Genomic DNA, 21955 nt, shown 5'->3' with positions numbered 1-21955 from the left:
ACCATCCTGCAGATTACACAAAATAATCTAACAGATAAACAGCAATTAAAATTAAATTGGAAGGTTAAGAATTCTGGACAAAGTTGTCATTTTCCACTTGATTTTAGTTGGAACAGCAAATGTACTGAAGCACCATGAGAAACATTGCCCTGCCCTTGTGATCTCTCTTGTGATTCCTGGGAAGCTTCCAGTGTATTCTGAAGCTCACAGTCTGATATACCAGGAAATACACACAAAATATGTTGATGTGAAAATATCAGATCAGTTCAGTCTGGCAGACTAGGAAAGTTCAGCTGGCAAGGGTGGGTGAGCACCTCTCAGGATGGTTTTATAAAATGAACCATTATGACAGAGGTTGTATAACCAATTGCAAAGCTCTTATGTTAACCAGTTATTTTAATTGTCCTGAAAAGGTCTGTCCAGCTAGGGTGGCAGCTACAAAACGCATGTGGGGCAGAGCCTCTCCCCATAAATAAGCCTATACTTGTGTAAGAGTAATAGCATTAGGTTTGTTAATAAAAAACAAAATAAATCCATACCTACAGTCCAAAAAAGCCCTTGTCCAGGACTAAGTAAATTGCAAAGCTGCTAATAAAAGAAGCAATAAAGCTGAAAGATTGTGAAGGAAGTATGCTTAGGACAAAATGAACATTCATTTTAAACAATAATTCTCTCTACATTTCAACAAATGTGCCCCAAAAGGTGGCTACAACACAGAGCACTATCTCAGGACTGCACTGCACCGCAGAACAGTCACCTACTGAAAAGCTACAGTAACTGCTGCATGAAGTTAGAATTCAGAATATTTAGAATCTAAACACTGTAATTACATAGCAGTATAATTATAGTTAATTACCTGAAAGATTAGGAAAGAGCTTGTGCAAAATAAAGGAAACTCTTCCTTCAGTTAATGGAAGGTTTTGCTAATAAATTTTTCAGATCCAGGTAGAAGAAAATGTATTTCTCTTAAAAAATAACATGCCTTTTATAAGAATCTGTAGTGGAAAATTATGGCAGTTATTAAACTTACTGTAGAGAGGTAATAGATGGCTCTAATTCAAAAGAACTGAGTAGAGAGTGACTTCTGCTGCTTCCAATATCAGTTGCTTAGTCTAGGCAGCCTCCCATAAATCTTAACAAAATCCATGACACTGCTGCAAAACAAAATGAAAAAGAAAAAGGACAAATAGCTTCACTTTCATTTCTAGCAACTGACCCAGCCCCCATGGAAAAAGTGTGATATATCTCCAGCTGATAGCTACAGGAGCCTGAGAAGCAAGCAATATCTACCAGCACTCAACACAGTTGCATACGGACTATCTATTATCAGATAGACATTTCAAAGCAAAAAACAAAAACCCCAAAAAAACCACCACAAAACAAAAAAACCTTGCCAAGCAGCCAAGCCTGAAATGTCAATTTAATTGTTACATGCAATTGCAACAGTATACCATCTGCAATATCAGACACAGTTCAAAAATAATCGGATTAACAGACAATACCTGTAAAGTATAGAACAGAGGTAGTTGCCCATTGCTGTGAATGACAGCAGCCAACGTGTTCTCCATATTCAATTTGATTACAAATTCTTATATTGTCTGTGTTGTCCAGATTGCACTAGGAACACTCAAAATACACAAGACAACAATCATAGCACTGAACTAAAACTGGGGGCAGGAGGAGTGTATGTGTGGTGTGTTTGGATTTTTTTTTCTTTAAAGTTTTCTTTGGCTTTCTTTTCTTCAATTAGCTCAGTATAAGTTGAGCATTTGTTTTTTCCCCCCTATAATTAATTTGTCTTAAACCACCTTCTGTCACTTTCCACTGCCTTGTCACACTCAAAATTGTTGATGGAAGTGATTATTTTTTTCTTTATTTCTTTCTTTAGGTTAAGCTAAAGTCACTTACATCACTAAGACTTTACAGAAATGGCTTGTTTAGTACATCCCAACATTTTGGAGCAGAAATACAGTCAGCATATATTCATACACAGGAAAATAATGTAACTTTGCAAATCCCATTAAGAAATACTTGTATAAAATTCATAGAAAATTCATATTTCTAAAACCAGATGAAAATAATAGAACCTACTGTACAATGACTGCATTCATTTCATCATTTCTTGTAAAATTTACATTTCTTAATTATGTCAAGGCAAATCAATTCATAGCTTTTTATTAACCTGAACTTCTTGGTTGGAAGTAACAGCTCTCATTACCAAATGTCATCAACAGTGAGAGTTACTATCTAGGTGTCTATCTAGATAATTATATGTCCCTACTGTTTAAGGCAGGCTCACTTTCCTTGTTCTTTTCACATACTTATTCTATCAAAATAATTAAGAGTACACACAACACTCAGCTTCTGCCAGTTCACTACGGCTGTAGCTGTCAGAATACTCTATTACCAAAAAGTTGGGAGGGTGGTGGTGGTGGTGTTTCTTTGGGTTTGGGGTTTTTTTTAATGTTTAATTTCCAAAACCAGAGTCATGACATGCCACTGAATAATTCTTCCTTGTAAACACCTTCACTGAGAACTTTTGTAAGAATGTGTTTAATTAAAACTGAGCAGGCAAGTTGGAAAAAAGAGAATACAGCAGTAACCTTCAAAACCTAGATCTCAAATTTGCTGTGAACCAGGGCCAACTCACCTGCTCGTTTAATACAAAATGACTCATCAACCAAGACTTCCCCCTAGAATCCTCCAAATCTATTGCTCAATAGTTTCAGTCTTGTAAGAACTATTTCTGTGATGAAATAGGTTCAAATATATATTTTTATTTCTCCTAAACTCTGTACATAGAACAATAAGTTTTTCAAGGGTCTGGTCATGCAGCACAAAAACTATTGCTAGCAAAAAAATCCCTTTTTTTTTTAAATAGCATTTTACCAGTCTCGAATAACAGTTTTTCTATTAATTCTAGAACTTGTTAAATCAAGCCCATTACATCAGCTTTTAAAGAAAACAAAAGAGCACCTATAACTCCATGGCTAAAAAACATTCTGTTTCCATTTCTTCTCTCATTAGTGAATATAAAGAAAATGGTTATTACAACTGAGATTTATGATGTGTACTGTAGACAACAAAAAAACCCCAGCAGCAGAGAGAAGAGTCCGATGTGCTGAGCTAGGGAATGTGGACGCCTAGACCTTTACTTCTCTGTTACTACATCATTAATTCCCACACTGTCCCAGATATCAGTATGAATGCACTTGATATCTATTCCTCTCCTCATGGCAATACAAAAATCACTAGAACAGTGAATGACTGTAATTTTCCATTAATATGAAAATAAATGTTTCTGTTATCATTATTCCCTGTCAGTAAAGGGCAGAATACAGTCTTTGCAGATCTCCTTAGCTAAAAATTATGCATCCAAGTGTCCATGCTGATTTCATTAAATTTATGAGCCTTTGATAAACCCAAGACAACAGTCACACTCTTGGAATAGACGGGGTTCTTCCTGAAGATTTTTTTCTGTGTTTTTCAATGGAGGTCTCCAAGGAAAACCTGAGAACTGCATGGTGAATAGGTAGGTGCCCCCTTGTCACAGTGCTGTGGGATTCATTCAGCAGTATTCACTGGTCTACCACCAGCTGTGAGGAAATTTGGGTCGCATTAATAGGCTGGTGATGCTCAGCTTATTTTCTATATTTTCCCAGATCAGAAATGTCATTCTTCAGCCAAGATGCACACACGAATGAGAACAAACTTGGCTGAAGCTGACTCTGCAGTGGACAAAGGCAGTGCTGGCAGCTGGCACTGAAACATTCACATTATTCCAGCCTAAAAAACAGTCTCCGCTCTGAGATCACTTCTAATCACACAAAATTTTGACCAAGCTAGCAGAAGTGATGCTGTTGGGGAGGTTTGTTTGTTATTTTTTTTTTGTTTGTTTTGGTTTTTGTGTGTGTGTTTTTGTGTTTTTTTCTGGTTTTTTTTTTTTTTTTTTTTTTTTTTTTTGACTGCCAATACGTGGAGACATTCAGGGAGACTGGAGAATCCCCAGCTCCAGAACTTGCTCCAATGACCAGATGAACATCTTATGTGCAGTGGTATGCACAGCATCTTTTTAGGTAAAACACGTCACTGTGCTATGTTTGGTTGCTTTGGTATATGACAGGGAAGATTCAAATTGCATATTTGGGCATGTGGATTTGCTCAGTCCATATAAAACAGCACAATACAATAAGAGGCTATAATATTTCCTAAAGTAAATATTAAACACAGTGTGGTTTTTTTCTAAATGAGGAAACTGATAGGAATGCTTACTGGATGTTATCATAGCTCTGAAGACATGGTCCAGAAGGAAAAGGAAATTATGCATTGAATTGGAGAAAGGAGACACTGAAACCAACTGCAGTATATATTATATCATCACCTTCTGTGACTTAGCCACATAAACTGCAATATATTATAACTTTCTTTATGTAAAACTTTAGCTCTGACGATTCTAGGCTGAACTCTAATGTAGTGCTAAATAATGAAGTGAATAAATTCACCTACTTGGTGTTCCTGCCTGCCATGACATGCAGAGGCAAATAATTCTGTTTATCTGTGTAACCTTTTGACTATGCTATGAGGTTGGTCCCTAGAGATGAACCAAATGATGGTTTACAGAGACAAAAGAGGGTTCATTATAGAGCTTTCTGTAGTTAAATAAAAGGGAACAATCTGACATTATTTCTGGCTGCTGAAATTTGACAAACTAATATTACTGTTTGCTGAAAAGATGACAATTGCATGCACAGGTTCTGTCTATTTATAGCTAATTTCTCTATCTTTACACTACAGTGAAAAGATTATAATATCCACACAGTAGGACTGAGTGAGCACCACACACAAGCCAAAAGACCTGACCTCCATTTTGAAATCCTAAGGAATCAAGAAAAATTCAGATAGGCAGTCTTCAGGAATCATTGTGTACGCGTATGTCAGGCTGTGAACAAACATCCTTTTCCTAGTCACGGGTAACTGCTAGTAGCACTGCCCCAGCTTTCCTTGTTTTCTGAAAGCTACCACTTTTATCCAGCTTACGCAGCAGATCACGTAAGCATGCCAAGATTTGTTTCAAGCAATATAAATCAGGCTAGTTTAAATGGTAAAAATTGGTTATCTGAGGTAGCCTAACTGATCTTCCTTGCAGCAAACAGGCAATGATCCCACATTAGAGCACTGGCAACAATTGGTGGTAATCTCTGGCTGGTGGGAGGTGACAAAGCTGGAGGTGGTAACCTCTTTGCTGGTACTTCACTGCTGTAATACGCTCCTTTGTAGTGAGTGTTAAAGTGCTGGTTTTCTGCAGCATAGTTACGCACTCTGAAGCACGTTCAGGTTCTTACATATAAAGGAAACTCTGCATCCAAATAGCTTTGTGTCTATTGTTACGGAAGTTAAAAAAGAGAAAGAAAAAAATATGGTTTTCAACTGCAAAGTGAATTTATGTATAGCAAAAAAAAGAAGGTTTCTGGAAGGACTTTTAACTACTGTTTTATACAAGATCTCCTTCCATTTGGGGCCTTTAATTCTTTACACATGAATAGCAGTACCACCTTCTTTGCCCTACGAAATGTGACAGATTCTAGATAAAACATGCCAAGCAAAGTCAGAACTATGAGTTATACTGTTACATGCACCACCTATGCACAATATGGGAAAACAGCTTTTGACAAACCAAAGTAGTTAAAAGGACAATGCAGTATTTAATTCCTAGGCAGAAATCCAATTCTGCGCAGAAAGGTAATCTCCATATTTGCACACTCAGCTTTCCTTCTCCCCAGACACTGTTGTCTCCTCACATTCACTGAGAACTGGATTCACAAGACTGATCTGCAAGCAGCACCCAGCTGTTGCCATACCCAGCCGACTGCCCCTGCCCACAGCATTACAGGATCAAGCCCATGGTCCATCCTCCACCTTGCAGCTGCGTGCCTTAATGCAGCTACCTGGGCAAGAGTGCCAAAAGGATGGCCACTAGGATTTTACTCGCACAACTGTTCTCATAAATGGTTACAGGATAATTATGATTATGCATCTTCTGATACCTTTACTTGTCACATCTATACTTTGCACAGACGGGCTGGAAAAATCATTCTGACATTGTTCTAGTGCTTTTTGTAGGCTTGCCATGTTCAGCAATGACAGCTGTTCACCAAGCAGCAAAAATGGCTATCTGGCCGTTCAGCTGAGCCACTGATCTCTCTTCTGGGCTTGTGAATGTAAGAGATGGCAATTTCTGGATTGATAACAAACTGTTCCTTTCCCCCATATTGCATTCATGAGACTTCTTGGCTCTGCTGTGTCCCCTCTCGAGCATTAAAGAGGAATGTGCTTCCAGCTGTCCTCTGAGAGCCTCATTAGGTTTCCTCAGCCACTTCCATGAAGTTTCACATTGTTGCCCAAATCCAGTTGGTCTGTAACTATTTGGAGAATTCTTAATTTCTGAGCCTAAATACTTTGTGCTAGTCAAATGAACACAGAGATTATAAAATCATGTTTCCAGGCACTTTCAAAGATACTTTTTCTTATGCTAATAGAAAAATAATGGTAGATTTGAGCAGGCTAAGTCTATATTTTTCACAGAATAATCTTGAGCAAATTAAATATAAAAGCAGTGATTGTAGAAAGATTTGGGTGACAAACTTTTTCCTTAAGTCTTTAGATGTATCCTGTTCTCTACTTTGATTTTCACATTTGGAGTTTTTGCTTGCCTGATCAGTTCTGTGACGTCCTTTCTTTATTACTCCTTATGCTGACTTATCCGATTTCTGCAAGAGTCTTTTAGCTTGCTAAGCAAGCAAACCCAGTAGAAAGAAAAGTGAATTTTCACGTTGGCTGAGTGACCTGATTCAGATAAGTGCAAAAGCCATGTGTACACTGCTCAGGAATGGGGGAGCTGGACATCTGAGTTCCCCGTTACTACCTCCATAGATGTACAACCTCTAAGTCCAGGCCTGGGCCTTGACTTGGGAGAAGGAGGTTCCACCTTCACCAATACTGTATACATCTCAGTAAAATCTTGATGAGTCTTACTTCCCTACAAAGTATGACAGTGCATATCCTGGCACCAAGCCGGCATCACAACAATCTACAACAGGCAGCACACCACCCTGGCCCAGCAAACCCCAGGCAGAGATCCTCACCAGCTGAAAAACATTAGTGCCAACAACACCACCCAGTAGCTCCAGGAGCAATGATTTCTAACTCTGAATGCCTCCATTCAGTGACATATGCCTCCTCCCATTGTTTTTTGGTACATCCAGTCTTGCGCCTTTTTTAAAATTAGCTCAAATGTGCCACCTAAACACGTAAGATTATCTTAAGGCCATATAAAAGTGATTTACAGGGACACACACCTAAATACCCCAGAAGTGAGGCTTAAGGATGTGAAAAAGACATGAGCCAAGCTCATGAAAAATTCTGCTAAATCAATATGGTTCTCAGGGGAATAAAACCCTGTTCCCCTAATGTTCTTGGATAGTTGGTAGCATTTGTCACAATGGGGCTCCTATCCTGAATAAGCCTCTGAGTACGACTAGAATGCAAATAACAACTCTCAGAGTTATTACATTCAGGGAAATTACTCTGCTGAACTAATGTGTACATTATGTGTATTATTTATATGAATCCAAAAAGACTTGTTAAACGAATATTCTAAAACACAAGTAGAATGTAGATAGGCTCAATGTAATAATTTTCACTTAGAAAGAACAATACAGCATAAACACATCTGTTTGTTTTACATCGTTCACAGTATTTTAAATTAAAATAATATCTTTCCTTTCCATATTCCTTTCTTCCTACACCACCATGAAACAGTTGTACAAGGCTATCGGTGATTTCATCAGTGATACTGCTCCTGGCTTTTTACCAGTTAGCTAACATGTTCTACTGGTTGATGGGTAGGTTACTATTTCTGTATAAGAAAAACAAATTGATGGAATCACTCAGAAGCACTGAAGACTACCAAATTTGGACATTATTAATATGAGAAAGAAAGCTTGTGTCTAAAGTCTCAAAAACAATTGCTTTTTCTTCAAAGCCAAAAATCTTCTATAAGCCTACGTCGTTTGCCAGCAAATTTATTCCTTGCCACCATATCAATTAAACTGGCTAAGTAGCTATTGACACTACCAGAACTTTACGTTCACGTTAACCGAGCTGTTCCCAAAGGTGACTATTTTGTCACACTGAAGTGGCAGAAGGCAATGCAGAGGCTACAGAGAGGTTAACCTTGACTTTGAAGAAGCTACTGTGCACGTCTGTGACAGACAAGGAAATGAAATTACTTCACTGATTAATTAATACCTTACCCACAAAGCACACCCAGCTGCTTAGTTCCCAAGAAGTATTATTAATTAATTATGTACAAAGTATCCAGATTCAGAGATGGTCAGCATACAGTGCTTTTAGTGATGGCATCTCATAAGATGTCCTTTCTCAAGGCTCTGTGTGCTAACTCTATCCAGATGCTCATTTACCGACATTTGAAAACTACTATCACTTGTCTACCTGTCTTCTTTCTTCTAAGCTACAACCGGACTACTTGGAAACTTGGCAAAACAGCCTACTTATTAGGGAGCCAAATTCGACATGACCAAATTCAACCATTAGCATAGAAGGGACAAGCCTGCTATGAACTTCTCCTGAGAATCTTGCAGGAAAGCATCCATGCACTGAGGTCCAGTAACTGTCATCTCTTCACCAAAGCAGTTGTAATTCAGTAATACTGTATATACACATCTTGTGCAGTTCAAACACTTTCTGGGCATGAGAAAACCTAGGAAGTCTAAAATCTGACAACAGTATAGAAGTCAGAAGCTCAGAAGCTCTGACACTGATCAGCAAAAAAAGCTGTTAAGTGGACTAATGTTTCTGGTGCACCAATGTTTCTGGTGCACCAAGCACTACAACAGCAGAGGAAACTCGAAGTGAAAGTCCACAAACTGGTCAGCACCCATGAAGGGTACTAAGTACTCCCAGCTCCCAGTGATTTCAAAAGGAAATCTGCAGTCCTTTTGTTAGCCTTGCTGTTGCGTGATCAACTCTGAACAACTTCCTTTTAACCAACTGGCAATTGAACTCTTGATTCTTTGTTTGTGCTTTCCAGGCTGTCAGATTTAATATACCCATTGCTTAATGATCCCATCCTTACCTTTAAGTTTACGGAGGATTTTTCTGTTCTAATCCCAGCATATATCACAATCAAAATCCCTACATTTCTACTCTTGGGGGATAAGACCCCAATTAGCAAAATGGACACTCCTTTTGGAATGATTTCACACTTCCAACTTGTAAACCCCACAAATTTGTAGTCAACTTTAATATTGTCCACGTCTGTTGAATTTTCTCTACTAAAGCAGATCCAGTTTGCTTTGCAAAGCAGACTTGGCTTCAGCACACTTTCACTGTGCTGCCCTGTTGGATTCTGTTGAACAGCTCCTGGTGACAGAACACAAGGCTGTTTCATTAACCATCCACCAACAAATCTAATAACATGAAGAATTTCAACACTTCGTTCACGGTTCAGTTAATTTAGCATAAACTTCTCCCCAACGAGGTATCACAAAGATCAACAAAACTCCAGAGAACGATTTACTGTTCTCATACATTCATGTATGTATTCATACATTTGTGAAGCTAGAAGGCATCTAGAGAGATTATGCAAGAGCAGCTGATGAATTAAGATAGTTTGCACTTCCAACATAGAAAATGGTTACAAAATAAAACCCCAACCTGAGTAGAAAAACAATGTCATGGGGAAAAAAAATAATCTCAAGGTATAGTTTTTATCATCAGGAACATGTTGTTCACAGAAAGGCTTTGACTGACGGGGAGACTGAAACTCTCTGTTCACAGACCAAAACCATCATGGCCAACATAAGCATCCCTGAGTTATTCTAGCCCTGCAGAACCCTTTGTCTGTCTGTCCCTGGGTTTCAGTTTGTTCTACTGACAACTCCCACTTAGTGCAAATTCACTTTTTGGATCTGGAATTCCAAACTTTCAAATAATGCTTGTAGTTAATGCATTTATTCATTTCCCCAATTGTTTCACAATAGGTTTTAGCAATCTATAATTAAGACATATTAACTGAAAAAAACGTGTGTGCTTTCAGGTGTCTTAGAAAACAAATACATAACAATCGTAGTATAATTCACTTTGTAACATAGTGATTTTGTTTATCGATTTCTATACACTGAAAATATGAAGAGCAACTTCATTCTTCACAGTTTGGTTCATGTCATTCTGCAACTGATAAACAACAAAAACGTAAAGAAAAAACAATCCAACTGAAAGTGAATGTTAAAATTTCCTTCAATCCCACATCCTGTTGTCAAAGCCCAAACACCTAGGACCAAGGAACAGACATAACAGACCAAAATAGAGACACTCTAAAAATTTGATCAGAGAGAAATCAATACTGAATAATAACCAAAAACAATTAAAATATGTCCAGGAAATTAATGGTTGACTTATTCCCTGAAGAACGAGGCTTTGTACTTCTCCTATACTTTTATCCCCTAGTTTAAACCTGGATTTTCTCCTTCCTCCCAACTGCCTTCAGTGAGAAGTTTTCAAAAGTCTTGTAAAACTGGGCAAAAAAAATTATATGCAGCATAAAGTCTGATCACAGAATTTTCAGGAAGAGTCATCTTACCAGTTCTTGCTCTATCTTAACCAAGGTTTCAAGTGAGCAGACAGCATTTAAAATCTTCTGGCTTAGAAAGAAGAAAGAAAGGAGGAAAATATATTTCAGAAGAGCTAGATGAAAGAGCTAAAGAATAGACTAGCAAGAAACACGGAAATCCAGAGAAAATAAATAGCCCAATCCTATAAGGTGCTGAGTACTTGCAATACTGATTAAAATGAAAGGCACTTGACAAACAATTTCCTGAAATCATATCCAAAGGAACAGTCTCTGCCTTTCTGTGATGGATACACACAGGAAAGGGTCCATCATTCTAGTCACTGCTTGGTCAGCAATCTTTTTTTTCTGTCTAGACATCCTTTTTTTAAAAAAAAACAAAAACCCTCAAAGAAAACAACAAAAGGCACACATGTTTCTCTCTTGCTTTTTGTGGATATCTGAATTTTTATATTTCTCTTTTCATATACTAATGCATACAAAATGACTAGAGATGATCAACAAAGTCTACGGACCATCCACATCCTCCAGCTTTATTAAGATTAGTGTCACTAAGATGAACGGAGGGAGATACCAGCAGACCCAGAGGATTCTTCCAGTCCTAGTATCTCCTATGTTTTCCTCCTCCTCCGCCCCTGTGAAGCCAGCATGTCCCTTTCCTTCAGAGGTCCAAACCATTATAGTGGTACAGGGCATAAGCCAGCGAGCGCTATTCAAAGCGCAGCTCTCACCACTCTTTTACCAGATGCTCAAGATACCAGTGTGAAAAGACATCTTTTTTTTTCTCCCTGTGTTTCAGCACAGAGTTGAAGGGTGTCAATTATTAGGCTTTAAGCAGGGCATGCATTCACTCATGTCTCCAGAACAATGTTTACATTAACAAACACTTTTCAAGTAGGCAATGTCTCTTAAACAGTAAAATGCTGTATACAGACATCAGGTCACAGCAAAAAGAAAGCTACAGATACTCAGGAAGAAGCAAGAGGGAGCTGGCTTCTTAAATGATCGTGACCCGTGGGGAGATTTCATTACTCTGAATAATTACAGATTCCTTTGCTACTTATGCTGAATAGACATCCTTCTGCAGCTCAAAACAACCATCATCATTGCTTATACTGTGAAAAAGATTCAGAAAACTAGCTCAATCGCCCTGTAGGTACAAGCATTTTCAAGGTTACCCAAACAACTGCAGCTGTTCTGTTAGCATGTCCTTCAGCTGCATTAAGAACCATGCTCTGGGCCTGTAAAAAGTGTTCAGCAATGCATGGATGCACAGCGAAGATTTAGAAACATTCACGGATATTTTATGTATTTGGTCTCTGAATATCAAATACTTGAACCTTCTAATACAAATGCCCAAAGTAATATTTCATTCCTATTAAATGCTCTAATAATGAAGGGAATATCATATACTTTATCAAGTACATACAAGCATTGTAGTATTTATACAAAGCATTTAATAGTTGTATATAGGTTTTTATAAATATATATGTATGTTTTTGTGTATGTATGCACATTACACAATATTATGTAAAGAGAATTATATAAATTACATAGCTATAATGGATAATTATGAACCAAATTATACTTAACATATAATTAGGTACTACTTTACTGTCCTTTAATACATATTTGCTGCTACCATCTTCCAGATTTTTGGACTTGGACCAGTTTCAAAACCTACAATTTTTTAAGTCAACAGGAAAAAAAATAATAAATATTTCTTTCACTCTCCATCCCAAATTTGGAATTTTACACCCTAAACCCAAATACAGAGGTCGAGAAACAATTCCCACTGTCACTGTAGCAGCAGGTTAACATTCTGGCACTGCATGCCCTTGCAGTGCTGCCGAGAGGCAGCTTTATCTTGCCTGAAATTGAGATGTAAGGCTTTGACTGGGACACAAATCAGCTGCTTAGCCATCTAACTTACTGGAGCTTAGCACCATGACTTTAAAAATACATTTTTGATCATTTTATACATCTTGTCTCTGTGATTGGAATCACAGTATGCAAAGGTGTCTGGCCTTATGGGTAAAAGCCATAAAACTCCTAATAAAAGTTTTATAACCTTTTTAATGACTTCTTGCATTGTATGATGCATATAGTATTAAGTATTCCACAAAAGAATACCCTGCCTAATAGTTTTCACAGGACTCCTGGAAAGGCCTGCAGAGCTCAGCAACAGCTTTGCCAATTTTGATAATAGCTCACCCCAAACTTACGCTAACAAATCTTTGTAGGACACCACTGCATGACCACTTTTATTAAAAGACAGAGTTGTACTAGAGTGCTAGACAAAAGTACTCGAGAAATTTTTGCAAATTATGGTTCAAGTGATAGCAGTTGTTACAATCTAGACTCAGTTCACCTATACAAGGAAAATCATAACAAAAATAATAAAAATCATAACACTGGTTCAGCATACAGAACCTACTTTAAAATATGTCCCCAGTAAGTTTTCCTTTCTCTTAAAAAATCTAATTTTAAAAATAATTTAATTCAGTATTTGATAGGAAGTCTCATTTCTAGACATTATTGCACAGAGAGAACTTTTGTAAACAGTGTTCCCTGCAGAGGTTTTAGAAGGAATACTTAGAGGCATCCACTGTAAAAGATGAGTTTGAAGAAATTCAGGATAAACTTAAAATGTTCAAAAACTTTTGATTCCGTATCAGTGAAACCATCAAACTCTTGCTTAGATGAACACACCCAGTGATTGTCAAAGCAAACAGTTCCTATGTGCTGCAAGATCAGGATTTCCCCTCAGCTATTTTGGATTAACTAAGGCTTTCAGACAAAAACAGTAAAAATAAAACAACTCAACAAAAAAAATATAAATGAAATGACACAATGGAAAAAACCCAGGAGTGATTCTGAAAGGCAGGAGAAAAGGAAATGAGAAACGAGGAAGGAGAGGGAAATTGAAGCGAAATATAGCTCCCAAGAACATTTTCCCAGTATTTCCTCTAAAATACAGATTTCTTGGAAGCATGAAAATTTTAAGGCATCAAATTCCAAGTCACCACTCAGACTGAGACCTTTGGATGCCAAGTCCTATACCTTGAATTCAACAAAGGCCACTTGGTAGGCTGAGATTTAATTACACTCAAGCTAGGCAGGTTCCCCCACTTAACCAATGTGCCACCTGGTGCTAGAGAGCTGTCTCATGTCTTTGTAATTCTTACTAGAGTCCTAAGGCTAAAACTCATCCAAATTATCTTTTTTTTTCCCCTCTTCCTTTCCACTGCAACACTCAATCATTAATCATCCAATGCAGAACTGACCTCTTCATTTCCCATTGCCTTTCTGCAAACTCTGAGACAGTTGCTTGTCTTTTTCTGAGTATCAGAATGATGCCAAGCATAAATATTCCCAAGGGGAGTTTGTAAGAATAGCTAGTACCAAAAGTTCATAAGCAAACCTACTATTCACTAACCTCCCTGGGCAGACAAGGCTGGCTGTGCATATAAATACTCTGCCTGTGCCTACACCCACCACCTACCAGCTCAGCTCTGCCTTCCAGGGAGCGTAGCTATTATGCAGCAGTCTGGCCTGGAGGGCTGTCCCACAGCCCTGAAAGTGTTTTACTTGGTAATGCCTTCCTGTGCTAATATGCTAAAGATTCTAATTTTTTATCTTCTCATTCTTATAAGTTCCCTGTTATTTTTCGTCTGAGCTGCAAACACACGTTTTTGCTTTATCTATTTCATTTCTCCTCATCCTATGGAATGTTGTGATCCAGAAGTTATGTTGGATTTCTGACACAGCAAGTTGGCACCAAACAAGTGATTTCACTGCAGGATCATACAGAAAAAAAAAAAGTAAGGCCATAGGAAGAAACTGAACTCCCACTTCCAGCACAGCTATCCTCAAATACAACTCCAAAACCATCTTATCTTCTGCAAGACTGACTTCTTTTTAATCAAAATTTACACCTGTCATGACAGTGTTAGCATATGTGAAATAGTGGTTCCAAAGGATATGCACCTAGTAACAGAGCTCAGAACCACGATGTTATAAGCAAGGACAAGTATAGTTTTGAAACCTTTGAACTACATTTCCTGTTTAGCTCCTGTCCACCTCTTCCAGGGCAAGAGTAGCTGTAGTGGATAAAACCCAAGGTCCATCTAGTTCAACCACCTAGAGCAGTGGCCAAAAGCAAATGCATACTCAGCAGGGGAAATTTACATGTACATATAGTGCTTCCCCATTTATTATCCCAGTCATCAACCATTTTCAGTTCACGGATCTCCTGAGCAAGTGGTGATGTCGATGTATTTAGTAATTCTCATTGGATTCTCTTACATAGACACTTCCAGTTTCCAACTAACCTTATATAAAAGCTTAATACCCACATCACACTCAGAGAGGAATTCCACAGATTAACTACATGCCCTGAGGACTACCATTTCATCATCTTTTGCTATCAAAATGTTTTGTTATTAAAATAATCCTTGTACTGGGAGAGACATACAAGTGGTCTCCCCTCTATGTTCTCATGCCATTCATGATTTTATAGACCTCTACACCATATCACTCTTAGTTGTCTTATCTCCTGGCTGAAGTCCTAATCTACTTAGCTTCACATCTGACATTATTCCTTTGCCTCTTCCTCTATCTGATAACATCATATAAACAAATATATTACACCCAGGCAGTTTGTGACTCTTTCTTCTTTTTGCTTTTAATATCAAGAAAAAGGAAATCCAAGGTCCAAATCAGGCATCTGAATACTTCGCCAGAAACCCTGGCCAAAAAAAATGTAGTCACACACATATTTGAAAGGAAGCATTTTCATTAAGGGCAAAAGTATTTTTTTCCAGCTTTTACCTGCTTTTAAATCTTACTTGAAACTATCAAAGTTTTGGTTAGGTAACAGATGGAGGTGAGATGATGATTTGTTAACACTAATTTATAGTAACAATTTGAGATCTAGATTATGTGCTAGGCCAAAACATTCCTGGAAAAAACATACTGTAATGATTTTCCAGTATTTTTGTTCATAAAATTCAGATTAGATCAGATTAAACCACTGGGGTAGTGATTTCAATTTAGCAATTAGGCATTGCACAAGTAGCACTTAAATGTTCATATTCAAAAGTATTCTACTTTAGATGAGGAAACTAGGAGGACAGTGTATTTGTTACCCCATAAATAATGCAGGCTCTTCATATAGTTGTGTGGTTAGTGCCTCCTTCTGCACCCTTTTCAAGAGAGGAGAGAGAGGTCTGGATGTGTTGTTCTGCAGAGGGCATCAGCCCAGATCCAGGCAGCTGAGTTCTGAACAAAGAGGCACTGCTGGGTTTTTTGTGCACTGGTTTCCCTGGTTTTTGCAACAACAGTCTCACAAGCTTATGTACACTAAGTAATATTTCAAAATTATGTCACAATGAAGGATAGAAAAGAGGGAAAAGTTATTTACCTAATTTAATCATACAACAAAAGAGATATCAAGCTTTTGAGGATCATCATTCTTCCATGAAGTTTTCACCTGATATAAAAAGACAAAAGGAACAGATAACAGTTTGGAGGGTGGGTGTTATTTCTTTGCCTTCTGTTCTAACCGTCACTTCAATACTTGATTCTAAATAAGGAGTTGTGAAAAATAAGTTTTGAAGTTTCACATAGTAAAGGAGGGTTTTACAGGGAAGAGAAAGATTAAAGGAGTAAAGCACAAGAATCAAAAAGAGGTGATTCTTTGGAGAATTTTGAAGCAATCCAGTGTTCAAAAGCGACAGAAACACAAATCTAGCAAGAGGAGCAAAAATACATACTCCAATATATGTAAACAATAAACAAATTTAGAGGAAAGCAAAAGGATAACCTACTAGCTTTCGCTTCTTAGAGAACAGGTTACACTTTTTTTTACATTTCGCCCTCTTTTGAAATCATAAAATATAAATGCGTTATTTAATTCATAGGTGACTTAAGGGGCTGCTTCTGAACAGCTGAGACATACAAAAGCAAGGAAAACAAAACATAGTATTTAATCTGTTTCGCCAGCTTTTCGAGGGTTTCTTAGCAAGACTTTCGATGTTTTCATTTTATTCTCCAGATCTGCAAATAATCCCATTTAAGGCACTCTGAGAAACTGAAACTGTATCTGTCTCCAACACCTGCCCAAATACTTCAAGAGAGGCAATTCCAAATCAACAGCAGCAAGAGATACATTAAGCAGAGAATTTAAAATGAACTGACATGGGTCTTTTATCAATTATTTTGATATAAGCAGCTTCTGAGAGTACGTTGCACTCCTTTATGTCTTACACCACCAAGCAAACAAATTATATGAAACAATGATTTGTAAAAGATATTCAGAGTATTTAGTACAATTCTTTTATATGCCATGAATTGAACGTGGGATATTTTTTTCAAATTACTTTCCCTTTGGAAAGCATGCTAATTTTGAAAAAGAGAGGGAAATTAGATTCTCTACTAACATGCTAATAACTTTCAAAATCACAGTTCTGCTATAACTGAACAAGACATTACATTCTCTGCTTCCTCTAATTCCCCACACCCAGAAATTAATTCTGAATAGAAATAACCAGAAAATGGTAGGGGTATGGATCTCTGCTGACAGTTCTAACATTGTAGTTGCTAATCACATCAGCAAATACATTGCCAGGTTCCTCACCCCTTCCACAAATAGCCCAGGTAAATAAAGAACACAGACATGGGAGGCCCAGGGAGAGAGAACAGAGCAACCTTCCCTGTGTTAAACGGTGGGATATGTTTTTATGGATTACCTCAGACCACTGTGTCTTCTACAGTGCTTCAAAGCACAATAGTCATGTCTGATACTAATGAGTTCAAGACAGACCAGCTGTATTTTGACACGGGGCGGGGGGGGGGGGGGGGGGGGGGGGGGGGGGGCGGGGGAGTAGGATAAAAAGGAAAAGATATTTCCAGATGTTAATCGTGTTTTAGTAAAGAATTAGAAATTTGAGTTTTGGTAGACATTGGGTAGGTCTGATTTTCAAAGCAAAAAGTATCCTCTGCACTTTCACGGTAAAGAATCACAAACAGATTCATCCCCAGTAACTAAGGAGCTAATTTTTGAACGGGCACTCAATATGCACACCTTCTACCAACAGCATCATTGCCTCAGTAATGAAAACAAGGTACCAATGAATTCTCACATTGGCCTCTTTCTAAACACATCTTCCAGTTGCAAGACTCACTAATGACACCTGCTAGTAGCATTATCTATATGATTTGAAAGCCATGAAATACACAGGGAAGACAGCATGAATGGCATGGTTTTAGATGCTCTCCTCTGGATTTTTCAACAAAGAGCTAAAACTATGTTAACAGAGGGTTAACAATGCAAGTTAACAGCCTCTCCTCTCCCTTAAGGGCTACACTGTGGAGTTTGTTGACTGATCTTTGGCATGTGTGCATGCATAAAACAGGAGAAACAAGAAATGACAGCTCAGAAAACTACAATCCCTTTCAGACAGAGCATGTGATGCTGAGAAAAGTATCACCTAACATTACTCAGTTAAACTTCAACAAGAAGGGAAGCTTTTTCCAAAAAATCTCTTTCTAAACAGACCTCATCATTCTTAATCCCATTACTATAGATTTTTCTTGCTTGCTATTTTCTTCATTCGTTCTTTTGTGAGTGACACCTACTTTTCATTTGGCAAGGTGAGCAACTTAAGGAGAGTGAAAATACAAAGGAACTGCACGAGGATATACAGGGAAAAAATTAAGCACAAAGATAACACACCATGAAATCAACAGACCTTACTTTTGACTGCTTTATCTTGTGTGGGGGACTGGAGCAAACAAAAAGACCTAGATTCCCCCAAAAACTACTCCATGTTATAGAGATCTCACCTAGGAACTACATGACATGGAACTTTCAACTGTTAGTCAACAGCGTTCAAAAGCCTTGAACTGACAGAAACAATAAAGATCACCTTATATGCAAGTAAATACCTTAACTACTAATCTCAACAAAATAGAGACTGGACAACACCCTGCTTCAGGATACTTTTGTCAATCAGCAATATAAAAACAAATGCTACTCTAATTTTTCCAATCTATTCCCATCATCTTTTTGATTGGATACATTTTTAAATAGTAGAAATCCAGCCCTGATTTTGTGTCAGCTATTGTACAAGAAACTTTGCCTGAAGAGATATAAAATGCTTAGGTAAACACAGCAACTGAAACATACCATTCATTTACATTTTACATACTATTGCTTAAATTTTGCAGGGTTTTCAGATTTAGGAGTCCTCTACCATGCGCATTCTAATAGTCTACCATTTTTATCATTTTGTGTTAGTTACAGCAAATGGCTTTCCCTAGAAAGCACAGAGTCTGGAGGTTATGGCAGGCACTGCTAAATGAAGTAAAAGGCATTAGTGAAGAGGACTGTCCATATCCCATAGGAACACTGACAACTATGCTCCCAGCAAGAATAGCTCGAAGGGAAGCATTTGTCAAATTGAGAGACCTGAACAATTCCATGTAATTATCTCTTCTTTTAAGTGATTAAAAAAAAAAAAAAAAGGCTATTGGAAATGGGGGCATTTGTGCTATATGCTGCTTTCCATGGCCCAAACACAAACCATTGACATGTCACTGCCTTGCTCAATTACACAACAGAATTCTCTAATTCTGGCCACCACAATAGTTGTGTCACTTGTTTCTCAAATGCGTTGGATACTGATCCCATGAAAATGACATCACAATACATAAGCACTCTTTTGGAAACATTTCCATGTGTGAAAAGCAGTAAAAGCCATGCAAGATACAGGAGATTTATTAAGACTCAGAAAAATCCATTCATGAATGTGAAAAGAAGCTGCAGTAAGGGTCAGAAGGCAATCGGAAAAAATATGTTGTCTAGGTAGGGGGGTGTGTATGCATGCTTAAATTTACTATTTTCAAGTCTCCTTAACATTGCAGCAGCCCAAAGTTCAGCTTCCATTCAGGTTTACTAAGAAACTCATCCTGCAGTGTTCCATGACAGGAAAAAGGATGCGGAACGTCATTTTTCTTAGCTAGAAAAGCTACTTTCCTTAAATGGTAATGCCAATTTTAATCAAAATTTGTATATGCTGTACCATAAGATGAATTTAAAATGTATGACTTAACAAACATTAAAATATTGCTCCTAACATTATATAGTCCTACCATACTTTGCCCTCACTCCTGACACATCTTTAGGCAAATTTTGTGGTGTGAAGCAGATATTTTGCAGTTCTATTTTTATGCCCCATCAGACACAATATAGAAAAAAATATATTTAGATTCTGGATCTCTTCCAAAAAATGCATATGATATTTCATGGTTTCAAACCCTGGCAAGCATTCAGACCTTTGTCTAGTTTCCTGTAAAGTTTTCATTTACAAGTCTTAAGGCATTACTATCACAATCTGTAAATTTCAGAAGAGACTCCAAAAATTAAATAGTTAAGAAACTCATATGCCTTCTCATCTTTTGGAGTGATTCAATTCCAGTCAGTCTCCTGGATTAACTTGCTTCTACAGGTAAGTAGAAGATTTAGTTCCAATAATCTAAGATTGGTCCATACAGAATTATAGCTATTATTATTATTTGCAAGACCTCTTTTTACGGAAAAAAATAGTCATTCACATTTACTAGCTTTCTCATTATTCTTCACATGCTCCTTTCATCTTAGTTTGGAGCTCATGTTAGAAGCAGGACAAACATCCCTTAAAGTAATATGCACTAATAATGCAAATAATTAAATGTTAATAGTGAGAAACAATAACTGACCTCTTACCTTGCACATCCCAACATGCATTGTACTTGGATGGCTACTAGACCTACTACCAGGTATGTAGATGTCTTTTTTTTTTTTTTTTTTTTTTTTAAATTTTAATCCCAATTTAAAAAAGAAGTCTCATTTTGTTCAACTGGGAATCACTCTTTCAGTTTTACTTTTCAGTAAGAAAACCTAAGTATCTCAGGTCAAATCTAAAAGTGTTTTGGTTTGCCTGCTGAAAGTAACCACAAAACATTTTACAAGAAACTTTGCTATATTACAGTTGAGTGATATTTACAAACCCAGCCTTCAGTTACAGTCTTTTCTCACAGAAACATCATTAACGCAAAGTAAGGAAAGGTGAAGGGCAGAACCTCCTCCAGAGTATCAAGAAGTCACAATAACTTCTTTTGCTTGTGATTATAATGTTGGTCTGTGTGACAGTAATTTATGATAGCACATGGATCACTGTGGCCATGTTGATTGCCTTTCCTGAAAGAATTCACGTTAAAGTAGGATCTTCAGAAAAAAAGGAAATTAAGTCAGCAACTCCCTCAACCTGGGTAAGGGCTAATTGTCCAAACAGAAATTCTTTGAAGTTTCAGAAAGATCTTGGCACTCTTAGCTGCAACTAGCACAGGAAAGTTTTTAGTAGTTTTCTTTTGTTGTTTTTGTAAACTGACCTATGAAACTTTGCAGTTCCCTTCGATCATATCACTGAGTCACTGGTATAACATTTTTAGCAAGAGTCTGTTGTAGAAGCCAAGCTCTTCAGACACTCCTTCTCCAAATCATTGCACGGATTAAGGCATTGAAGCAGTTCTTTGTCTAATAACACAACAGATTCTATTGGAACTTTTAACTTTTGGCAGCCATGAAGAAGTTCAAACTGTATTTTTAATACCCTCTCTCAGACTTACTGGCTGGCAAGCCAAAAACTCACCCATTAAAGCACCATAGCACACTCACAATTGATGTATAAAGAAAACAGCTATTTATTAGACTTGTTTTCTGCAGTATGTACAAACAATACGGAGAGTGACAAAGTGCTTTTGCATTGTGCTAACACTGAGAGAGCAAAAAGAAAATGAAAACAGGGCATAAAACAAAGAAAGGATGTATACAATGGAACAAGCACAAGTTACTTATTTTGTTTTTTTCTTTGTGCTAAAAATAGAACACAATGCTTATCTTTCTGTAGAGCCTACTCACCAAAATCTGAATAAACCAGAGGTTAAAAATATGAACATCATTACAATTCTTCCCAATTTTCAGTTCTTTAACTTTGATGCACTTTCTCCTAATATTACTTTGTTCAGAAATGGAATCCTTGCCCCACAAAAAGAAACAAACAAAAAAACCAACAAAAAAAACCCCAACCCAAAACCAACAGAAATTCTTCTAAGTAGACATTGTAACAGAGAAATGATCAGACTCAGTCCTAGCTAGCTATCAGAGTTATAAGTGCCATTAAAGAAAAATGTGAGATACTGAAGCTAAGAATTTTGACAACCAAGCCTTCACTAACTTTGAAGCTTTTTAAATTCTAGCCTTTG

At 37.4% G+C, this 21955-nt stretch overlaps 1 protein-coding gene across 3 annotated transcripts in view; it reads left to right on the top strand.

Annotated features, from left to right (window-relative positions):
• The window catches only part of LIPC (lipase C, hepatic type), a 63746-nt gene that overhangs the window by 22212 nt on the left and 19579 nt on the right, over positions 1–21955 (top strand). Inside the window, exon 1 of one of the 3 annotated variants that reach the window (XM_056346290.1) lies at positions 4001–4076. The exons of the other annotated variants lie outside the window; for them this stretch is intronic. Within the exon in view, the coding sequence (XP_056202265.1) occupies positions 4046–4076 (31 nt within the window). The 5' untranslated portion in view covers positions 4001–4045. Of the gene's footprint in view, positions 1–4000; positions 4077–21955 lie in introns of those variants that run through there. 3 annotated transcript variants of the gene reach the window in all.

This window comes from Falco biarmicus, chromosome 7 (genome assembly GCF_023638135.1).
Source record: "Falco biarmicus isolate bFalBia1 chromosome 7, bFalBia1.pri, whole genome shotgun sequence".
NCBI classification, from domain to species: Eukaryota; Metazoa; Chordata; class Aves; order Falconiformes; family Falconidae; genus Falco; species Falco biarmicus.
Note: the sequence above shows the minus strand (reverse complement) of the source record. Positions and strands in the feature narration are given on the sequence as shown.